Here is a 10,996-nt window from a genome sequence, read left to right as displayed (position 1 = left end):
CGTCTTGGACGGCCCGAGGGTGAGGACCAAATTTGTGATTTCCGGGCGAGCCGTTCCTTTAAAGCTGGAGTTTGACGGCACGTCGGAGTTCATCGAGTCAACGCCGTTACGCAAGCTGCGTCTCAGTTTTTTGCTTGCTTTCAGTCGCGCGCTGTAGTGAAAAACAAATAGCCATAACACTTATCAGTTCGCAAAAGGTCAAAGGTCCGTCAGAAGCCATTTCACAACGACCCTTTTGTCCTTTCAGGTTAAATAACCACCGAGCCACGTGCTTTTTATGTAAAGTTTATTTACAAGCACACTGCTTTGTTCGATTCCTCATACGTGAGTGTGTTTTTATCCCATATTATAATACATTCTGCATTCGCTGCATTCAATCCAGTCTGGTCTTTCCAGGTTATTTTACCCAGAATTATCCAAAGGCACTGCAAAACTGTGCTTAAGATTACTAGTACTATTATAACATCTACCTATCACTAGATAAGAACCATCGCTAGTAGAACGTAACACCAAGTAGTATTCGAACACTTCAGGTCTCTTATTACAGGAATGTTAAAATGTGATTTAACTTATAAAAAAAGTTGAATTTCCAGTTGATTCTTGTGCTTTTTATGAATGTTGCTGCAGCTTTATGTCCGTCTTTACAGATGAATCGTGCACGTTCTTATTTAAAAAAATAAATAAAAAAAAGACATTTAAGATTTCACCGAAAACCTCCTAAAAAAAAAAAAAACGACATAAATGGCCCTTCAGTTTCGTCGTTCAGAGTTTCTGCAGGTTTTATGAAGACACGTTTAAGACTAAACTAATGAAGGAATGGTTCGGTATGGACTTGTTAGTGCAAATGAATGCACTTTGATAAGCCAGATAGCTGCATATCAGTTTCTGAGAAGTTGATCCAAATAAGTGAGTTTACGATTATCTAGAAAAATCGACTTAATTCAAACGGAAAAGTTTTCACGCCCCGTTAACAGATTTTTCTGCGGTTTCTCAGAAACCGAGAATTTGCATCTTAAGTAAGTATATCCTGATTTAAGGGCGTTTAAATATGTGTTTTTAAAATACAGAGGAAGATGTTCATTCACGTCACGCACTTAAGACGTTCTTGCTCTGATTTAAGACCTTTTTAGGCCTAGAGAGGGACAAATTAAGACCTTTTAAAACCTGCAGAAACTGGTTATTGCTTGGAGAATGACAGTGTATGTTCACAGTATGTAATTCACTTCATCTTTTTAGTCCCGAGTCCGTTGGAGTTCAGGCGCCCCGGAGTTGCGTTTTTCCCTGAAACGGCGGGGATCAGCTTGTCAAAGAGCAGCAGAGCGCCTGTCATGCCTGTAGGACAAGTGGGAAAGCATGAAAATCCTGGTGGAGAAACGCCGCTGTACTTCTCAAGGCTGTTATTAATAAGCGGATGCATTATCGTAGATTACGCAGGTTGCGTTTGTGAGCAAACGAACACGCGTCGCATAAATGATTCTCGGACGTTTCGTGTTGTTCGTCATGCAGATGTGATCGTCCTCTGGCACTAATGACGTTTTATTGATCGGCCTGCTGTTACACTCGTTTGACAGGATAGACTGCACGTGTTTTCCTAGCGGAACTGGCTGAGTAGGGAGTCAAAGGTCAAAGTTAATGTTGTATCACAAATACTCGTGCTCACCCAGTATTGGTCCGATCCAGTACACTACGATGTAGTCCAGCACGCTGTTCCCGGGACAGGAGAACTGTATGGAGAACGCCAGGGCCGGGTTAAACACAGCACCAGTGAGATGACCGCCTTCACAAAGTACAGCACAGAAAAACAATGAGATGTATGTATATGTAGATAGATAGATAGATAGATATATTTCTAGATAAAAAAAGATATTTTTTTTACATAAATATATAAATATAAAGAATTATGACGGAATTAACTGCAGAAAAATATTGACAGGTATTTTTCTACATAGATATTTTTGTAGATAAAATGAATAAAGAATATAAAAAAATATGACAGAATGAACTACAGAAAAACATTTACAGATATTTTTCTATAGAAGTAGATATTTTTAGAGATAGAATGAACAATATAAAAATAATGACAGAATGAACGACAGAAAAAAATTACAGATATCTTCCTATTTAAATGGATATGTTTATAGATACAATGCACGATAAAAAATTATTGTAGATATATATGAGATGAATATACTATTTATATGAGATCTCATATACATATATATATATATATGTATATATATATATATATATATATATATATATATATATATATATATATATATATATATATATATATATATATATATATATATATATGAGATCTCATATTATATAAATAGCATATATATTCTAGACAGCTGATTTTGAAGGTAAGAACACTTGCTCAGCTCATAGTATTGTGGTAGTTAGCTGTGGTCAGTGAACACACCTGCATAGACTAGTACAGTGATGACAGCAGCTATCGCAGGAACGCGATATTTCTCCTCCACCTTCTCCACGTTAAACGCCGCCGTGTGCATCACAAACGCGCAGCCCAGCTCCACCGCGGCGGCCTGCGGCAGAGGCGCGTTAACGGGGCTGGTCGTGCACGCAAAGCCCGTCCGCGAGTGCCGCGCGTGCAGGTCAGAGAGCGTCAGCGCCCAAGCGCGCGGCATGACGCGCCGCGCCACCTCCGCCGCGATCAGCTGGCACGAGATCCGCGTCAGCGCGCATCGCCGCGTCAGAGTCCCGAGGCAGAGCTGCTCCAGAGCGCCGGTCGGGTTGCAGATCGCGCCGCGGAATGAAAGTCCGTGGACCACCGAGACGAGGAACGTGAGCGTCAGCGCGACCCGCGGCTCCAGTCCGCCCACATCCGCGAGCAGCTTTAACTCGTGCGTGCATGCGCACAGCTGAAACGTGGAGATCAGCTCCTGCGCGTAGACGGTCCACTTTCGTTTTGGGAATAGATGCGAAGCCGTTCTCCTCGCCGCTTCGCTAAGAACTACAATCCCCAGCAGGACGGACAGGGAGACGGAGAGATCGGCCATCTCTGCCATCGCATCCTCCGAATAATCGCGTTAAACTCTGATCCGGTCAGGCAACTTTACCACGGCCACGCCTCTCCGCCAGATAACCCCGCCCACTTCGAGTCAATCAGTGCAAAAACTTTGGCTCGTGAATATTAAAAAAATGATGCTAGAGACTTCCTGGAGTGAACAGACACGCAACTTGTGAATACCATCCATTCTAAATCATATGTGATATAATTATATTATAGTATATGTGATATTTTCAATGCTGTTTAGGGCGGAGCTTTGGGACGCAGGGGATGTCTCTGCAGAAAAGTAAATAGGAGTTACCAGATCGAGGCGTTTTTAGACCGTGTCCCCTGATTGGCTGGCGTCGTTGTGACGTAGGTGTGGGGGTGGGGCTAGGTGTGGATCGTTTTGATTGCCCAGCAATTTAAAAGCGCCCACAAAGTCAGAGGACACAATCTCATTAATATTCATGAGGCAGCCTTTATCGTCGTAACTGATTCGTCAGCTGGGAGAACTTTGTCCAGGGTTGCCAGAGATCACAGGATTAAACATTCCCAAGCTTTAATTTTAACAGAAGCATAAGCTCTTTTAAAATATATAATGTGACATAATATAACATATAAGAATAAAAATATCATATAAAAACTATAATCAGTGTTGGGAAATGTAATAGGTTATGAATTGCAAGTTGCCTTGTAAATGTAACGTAATGTAATTGATTACATTTAATTACTTTTCTCAATTACTAGCGAATGATTTCAACTGGGTTTGATTTTCAAACTTTAAAGCAGACAGATGTCACATTTTCAAAATGTTTTCGTTTCTTGAATTGAGATTATAAGCACAGCCACCACAAAATCGGGCTTTAGCACCTTTTTTATTTTACTTTGGGATATTCTGAGATTAAATACAGATTAAAATTGTAACAAGAAACCATTTAATAGCTATGGTAGCGTACTTGAAATCAAATTTTAGCGTACAGCTAAAGACTTGCATCTAAAAATACACTGTTTATCTTTTAAAAATAATACATAAACACAAACAGTTAAATAAGCATGTGTCCTATACCCATGAAGCATTGGTGTCTCAAATTTTAAAGCATGCAATTTATAAAAACAACAACAACAACAACAACAACATATCAATAATTTTCGTATGCGTGTGAAAATATTTAGATGTAACCCCTTTTGTATTCATTAACATTTTCATAAAGAGCCGTAATTTTAAACTGTAGCAAACTTTTTTCTTAGCAACTAGATTATCTTGTAAATAAATTATTAAGTTGTTCGCCAACACTGCATCTAATCAGATAACACAAACATATTTAAATAATAATTGTAATCATAAAAACGAACCCGTGTCTTATCAGAGAGATGATGGTGTCCAGACAGTAGGTCATGAATACTGCAAGTCACTATGAGTCACTGTTCTTATGAGTCATGGTGATCTGGGCAAAAACTAAAAGATTATTATAGTATCGCAGATTTAAAAAATAGATATGCATGTACATAATGTCTAATAAATCAAAAATCTTTCTTTAAAATATTGCCTTCTGACTGGAATCGGTTTTCCCACACTATATTCTATATTCAGCATGAAAAATGCATTAAGCATTAATAACATAACCCTACCCCATATTTATACACAGAATCTTTAGATTGTACATTTGTAAACTACACACTTGTAAATACATAACCACCCACACAGTTATGAATTGCATGCATATTTCTACTTCTGTATAGTGCGTGGTGTTTGTTTTGGTGTTATATTTTAGTTATGGCTATTGTGATGCAGCATTGTGCATATTGTCAATAATAATAAAAACCAGTCCGTTGTCTGATAATTACCTGCAGAGGGCGCTGATGTACTTAGAAATGGAGTTTCCATGACATCACTAAAGATGAACCCAGTAATCTATATATTAACGCACGCGCACACACGCACACACACACACACACACACACACACACACACACACACACACACACACACACACACATATATGTTGTAATTTATATTTTTATTTTAGAAAATTAGTAATATAATACATACACAACACTTTAATTGAGATTAACTGGAATGCACAATAAAAAAAATTGTTTTTGGAAAAAAATGTATATATTGTAATAATATTATAATAATACTATTATATAATAATATATCATTTGAATCTATCTACCCGCTTTCTATCTATCTGGTTGTATGGTTGTCTATCTATCTATCTATCTATCTATCTATCTATCTATCTATCTATCTATCTATCTATCTATCTATCTATCTATCTATCTATCTATCTATCTATCTATCTATCTATCTATCTATCTATCTATCTATCTGGTTGTATAGCTGTCTATCTATCTATCTGTCTGTCTGTCTGTTTATCTGCTATATACCTATCTGTCTGATTGTCTGCTATCTATCTATCTATCTATCTATCTATCTATCTATCTATCTATCTATCTGTCTGTCTGTCTGTCTGTCTGTCTGTCTGTGTGCGTCTAGGCCGCGTCCCTGTTATTTCTGAGGCAGATATGTAGAGTGGTCTGGTGAGAGATCAGGCATGTGGTGTCTTTAATATTGCATGTTCCTCCTCCACTGGCGCAGGTGACGCGTCTCGTGAGCGCAGCGCTGCGTGGGGAACCGCGTCCAGTGGGATCGCGCGTGGGCGGCGCTTCACGCAGCAGGTTTGTGTGCGTCTCTACAGCAGCAGCGGCGCGACAGACCGACGGAGCGGAGAACGCCGGAGCTCATGAGCGCGGAGAGCCGCTGAACGCGCGTCGGAGAGAGGGAGAGTCCGCTCGGGGAAATCACATTCGCGTCTTTGGACAGAGGTGAGTGCGCGCCGCCTGCTCTTCACCGCCGTGACGCGCCGCGCCGCGCCGCACTCGCGTTCGCGTTCGCGTTCAGCGGGATCTCGCGTGACGCGGAGACGCACTGGCTGGCGTGGGGCGCGTGTCTGTGGAGAGCAGACAGAGGAAGAAGAGCTGCTTATTCATCAAAGACAGCGCTCGGATGTGGATGTGGCTTTATCAGCGGGATTCGCTCTGATTATAGTGATTCTTCTCGGCGTTTATGTGCTTTGAGATCAAATAACAGCGTCTGATGTGTGCTTGAGTTACATGTGCCTCCAACACAAGGTATGCTCGCTTCAATACAATCTAACCACATCCAAATATATGCTTGTTGGATGATCATAATAATGACATCGATCTTTGTGTAATATTTGTAGTATTCGCTATGTGTAATGGTATATTAAAACAATTGCAATAATCTAAATGTTAATAAAACTATATATATATATATATATATATATATATATATATATATATATATATATATATATATATATAATGTGGCATGTTTTCTATTATTATTATTATTATTATTATTTGTTTATTTACTTTTATTTTTAAATACTTATTATAACATTATTAATAATGTCTGTGTTACTTATTCAATATAATTAAAAATAATGTTGTTTTTATTACTATTATTTACTATTGTTATTAGTTAAATAATAATTCTAATTACAATGTTTATTTTTAATATAATAATCATATATATGTAATATTAAGACATTATTTGTGTGCGATACAAATGTTTTAGTTGACATATGTAATTAACTCCTTTTTCATTTAATTAAATATAAAATACATTCGATGTATGTTAATAATTGATCTTAAATCAGTTTTTTTTTTTATTAGTAGTTTTGTTATCATAAGACATGCAGCTGCTGTTGTGTGTTTCTCTTTTTGGAGTGGTTTGCAAATTTATTTAAGATTATTTAAGAATATCGTTGGCTCTTTGGTGACTCAAAACACATGCGTTTAACTGTTAAAATATTACTCAACTGTTACCCAGCAGCCTGAAAATGCTCATTCAGTATTTACAGTGCTGGGCGTGTAAAGCAGCCCTTGACTGTCGTTGTGTTCAGACTGGACCAATGAGAAATCCGTAGTCAAAAAATAATACAGGAATGCTAATGGTTATTGTATATATGCCTGAAATATGGCAAGAATCTAAATATGTTTAGAAATGCAGGTTTTCCGGGGCGTTTGGTTCTTATTGGATCCTTTGGACTGTGTCCAAATTATGATCTTAATACCATTAGCATTCCTTCAGGATTTTCTAACCTTTTCGGTGGTTGAACTAAATTGGGCTACGGAGTGCGTTTGGCTCCGTTTGCATGGAATATAATGACAATAAAACACGCGGGCTCTTAATATTGGGAAGCTTTTGTAAGCGCGTTTATTAAGAAGCATAAATTCGGATTGAAGTCTTTAGGGTCATTCGTGTGGTTTTATTGCGGCGCTGTTGTTAATGTGGTTTCATTAGAGATGACTGATCTGTGTGATCCGTGGATGATAGTGTAAGTGTGGCGGGCAGCGGTTCAGTTCGCTTTGGACTGATTTGGGTCACGTGTATCAACAAAATCCTTAAACCAGTTAAGTCAAGCGTGCGTTTCTTCCGGGATATTGCACCAGGCCCTGATATCTGAAGGGCCTGCAGAACACACCTCACGCGTGCACTTAAAAGGTAACGAGGTAACGGCTCTAATGCATCGCTTCTGCATTCTCTACCAACCAAGTGTCTTCCAGTCAGTCTCTGATCTAGTTTGTGTAGGGATTTTCGTTCTCGTGGCGTTGTCGTCATCGTTTAAGGGTATTTTTAGCGGCGAGATTGCATCATTGTGTTGCATGCTTTTTGTAACGCTTATCGATCTAATTTGGTCTAGGTGTGATGTAAGCATTTTTGCACGTGCTTCTCTAATTGCTTGAAGGTGCATGCAGGTCTGTGGATGGAAATAGGATTCATTTATCGGGGGTTTGTGCCGTCGGAGTGAAGTGGGGGTCGGTGATTGTGAAGTAAGCACACCCTTGGGCCACACATCACCATATGGTTTCAGTAACACCCTGTTTATCATCCCAAAACACGGGACAGAAACCCAAGCACCCCCTCACACACCCTGCAGATGTGCGTTTGGCTCCGAGACACTGCTGTGACTTCATGAGCGTGTCTCGCTCTACTTTACGATCGTTACAGATTTGCCGTTTTAGAGCCTCGAAAGATAAGCAAGAGACACGTGCATTGTCTGTCTTCGCTTTTTAGGGCACATCATGCATCTCCCGGAGAATCTGGCGTTTTGTGGTGGAAGGATGTGGAAATTTTTCATTTAAAGGTCAGATTGCACACCTGGGGTCTTGTAGATAAAATCTGGATGAGGATATTTCTATAGCACATTTTATTTTTATTTTTTAGCCTGCACACGCACAATTTGTGCATTCATGCACAGATTTTTTTTTTTCAGTCCTGCTTTTGTATAACAACAGACTAGATGATACAATAGGTTATATTTTGCAAACTAGATCTCCGAAGAAAATGTAAATGCTGTTGGCTATGCAAAACTCGTCATGAAGCTGGAGCGTTATCTGGTTTCTATTTCAGTCCATTTTAAATTGCGATTTATTCCTGTGATATAAAGCTGGATATTCAACAACATGCTGATATTACATTCCAGCATGCAGTTTTTTTTTTGGTGGAAACCGATAAATTTTTATATTCAGGATACACCGGTGCACAGAAAGTTCAAAAGGACGCCATTTATTTGAAGTAGAAATCTTTTGTAACATTATAAATGTCACTTTTGTTTATTTCAATGCATATTTGCTTAAGAAAAAAAACCATTTGAACAATAGCGTACAAAACATGCGATGGTCTTTTCATAATCTGTTTATGGAAATAATGGAAGAACCACGGCAGAGTAGAAAAGGAGGTTACTGATGCGAGTGGAAGCATGTGGGAATATTCTCTTTCCTGGTCTCTCTGCGAGTGTTGCTAACAAAAGCAAGAATGCGGAGCGTGTTAGCCAGTTACAGCAGTGGACAATGCAGCTACTCTGTACCGTTGCGGAGATGGGAATAAAAAGGGGTTTAATCTCTGGGTCACGTCCTTAAAGAAAAAGCATGAGCACGCAGGAAGAGTGGGAAGCTTCTGATCTCGCTCCTTTGGTGTCGCTGGTCAGATGCCGGTTTTCATGTGACTTCTTAAAGGTGTCTCATAAGTAGTGAGATTCCCCTTGATCTTTTAAAGCGGTCCATTGTGCTTCGATTACGAAACTTAAGCTTCAACCACGTTTATAAAGATAAGCGATGCCTAATTGGTGCCGGAAAAACTTTTTTTATGAAGTTACGAGCATCTCGTAATTGCACTGGAGTCGTTACGTGTGTTCATAGTAAACTTTTTGTGCATTTTAACAACTGCCTTTGCTCAGGATGTGCGTAACAAGAACTGGATGCAATGTTCGCAAACAGCATTGTATAACCTAATTTGCTTCGGCTAATCCAGCCCGTGTATCTTCTGAAGGTTCAGTGGGTTTGCAGCATGCGTGTGGGTTTTGATTTCGCGTTCCTGTGGCCCAGTTTTCCTGGATTTTTTTATCGTTATGCAATACCTGTCATTGTACGTTATCGTCTCAGAGCAAGGCCCCGAATGAGATCAGAAGAAATGAGCGGCGTTTCAGTCCGCTTTTCCTGTTCTTACACTGTCATTCAGCACAATTCCTCCTCATCCTCGCCCTTCCTCCCCGTCACACGAATCTCAGGACGGTCAGAAACCACCAAGAACGCTTTAAAAGTGCTTAAAACACCAGTTGGCATCATGAAGACAGTGTTGCATGTGTTTTGTGCTTGCATCCTCTCTATTAGTTAATGCACCTCATGTAGCTTTAAAAAAGGGATGGTTCAAATATGAACTTCCAAAAATAAACATTTTTGCCGTCAAAGATTTAGGTGACTCTTTTGTTCTTCAGTAGAAGTAAAGAGGATTTTTAGCTCAAAGCATGGTCCTTGGTGATTTCATACAAGTCAGCAGCTGAAGAGTAGTAAAAAAGTACATGAATGCAAAACTAATACCTGCGCTTAGGTCTTGTGAAGTTAAATAATTGATCTGTGCAAAGAAACTCTACATTATTTACACCACTACCTGTAACCCAGTCGTAGGCAAAGGGGAAATGATGACTGATTTGCAATAAAATATTTCAGTTCACAGTTTTTTTTACATAACACAACTTGCGTACTTGCATATGCCGTTATGTTATTATTGCACCCAGAAATTATGTGAAACATGGATCTCTAAAACATATAAAGTGAATAAACAAGCGATCACGAGTTAACCTTTTTAAGCAAACCATGAAAAACCATCGAAACATTCACTTTATCCCTTCATTCAAGTGACACGTGCTCACGTCAGCAGCTCTTCAGCGGTCTTCCGGCGTCGAACTGTGTTCACAGTTCAGTGACTATTGGAGGAACCGGAGCACTGCGTGAGTTCGTTCATCATGGGATCAGATACGCCAGTATATTGACTCATTCTGAGTCAGAGCGACTGTCACACATCTGAAAGTGAGCTTCGATTGAGTATCTTGTGCCGCTTGAGCCACGAACTCTTTCAAATTGATTCAGCTGATTCATTTACTTCACTACGAAGAACCGGTTCAAAAGAATGATTCGTTTGTGAACCGGACATCACGTCGGACATTTTGTCTGGATTACAGGTAATAATGGATTTCAGCTTCTTGCACGGACCGATCGTTTTGCTTCATGAGACCTTAATATGTCACGAGGAGCCACTTGTTAATTACTTGCTTTTTTGACAAAGTGAGGCTAGCCATTGACTTGCATTATATGAATCACCTAGGACCACCGTTTCAGCTTAAATGTTCTTGAGGCTAGGCAATACGCTGCATGCTGTAGTCATCGGCTTTACTTACGAAGTGATGGAGATATACCGCTAGTCATACTACTTACTGACGAGATGACTATAGCATGCGATATATCAGCCCTAAATCTTCTTTACTGTTCTACTGATGGAAAAAGTCACCCATATATCTTACATTCTTAATAATAAAGGTGCTTCACTATGCCACAGAAGAATCTTTTTGTCTAAATGGTTCCTTGAAGAACCATCTGAAGAAGCTTTCT

General features: G+C 39.5%; 2 protein-coding genes across 3 annotated transcripts in view; one reads left to right on the top strand and one right to left on the bottom strand.

Moving 5' to 3' along the window:
• Nucleotides 1–269: 269 nt before the first annotated feature.
• On the bottom strand, nucleotides 270–3,843 carry aqp11 (aquaporin 11). Its single transcript, XM_043216920.1, has 3 exons — nucleotides 2,429–3,843; nucleotides 1,661–1,777; nucleotides 270–1,332 (listed from the first exon to the last, which is right to left on the bottom strand). Exons 1-3 carry the CDS (start codon nucleotides 3,033–3,035, stop codon nucleotides 1,220–1,222), a joined length of 837 nt encoding a protein of 278 aa, XP_043072855.1. The 5' UTR covers nucleotides 3,036–3,843; the 3' UTR covers nucleotides 270–1,219.
• Nucleotides 3,844–5,597: 1,754 nt separating this feature from the next.
• pak1 (p21 protein (Cdc42/Rac)-activated kinase 1) overlaps nucleotides 5,598–10,996 on the top strand; it is a 45,419-nt gene continuing 40,020 nt past the window's right edge. The window contains exon 1 of one of the 2 annotated variants that reach the window (XM_043216862.1): nucleotides 5,598–5,848. The gene's annotated coding sequence lies outside the window, so the exon portion shown is untranslated. Of the gene's footprint in view, nucleotides 5,849–5,868; nucleotides 6,155–10,996 lie in introns of those variants that run through there. The other variant, XM_043216863.1, reaches the window with a different exon arrangement.

This window comes from Puntigrus tetrazona, chromosome 18, assembly GCF_018831695.1.
Source record: "Puntigrus tetrazona isolate hp1 chromosome 18, ASM1883169v1, whole genome shotgun sequence".
In the NCBI taxonomy this organism is placed as follows: Eukaryota; Metazoa; Chordata; class Actinopteri; order Cypriniformes; family Cyprinidae; genus Puntigrus; species Puntigrus tetrazona.
The sequence above is the reverse complement of the archived record's forward strand: the minus strand, read 5'-3'. Positions and strand labels throughout refer to the sequence as shown.

Coding starts and splice junctions, on each gene's coding strand:
- aqp11 (XM_043216920.1), bottom strand. CDS start 3,035: ATGGCAGAGATGGCCGATCTCTCCGTCTCCCTGTCCGTCCTGCTGGGG. Junction 1,778..2,428: donor CACTGTACTAGTCTATGCAG/GTGTGTTCACTG, acceptor TACTTTGTGAAG/GCGGTCATCTCACTGGTGCT. Junction 1,333..1,660: donor CTGGATCGGACCAATACTGG/GTGAGCACGAGT, acceptor CTTGTCCTACAG/GCATGACAGGCGCTCTGCTG.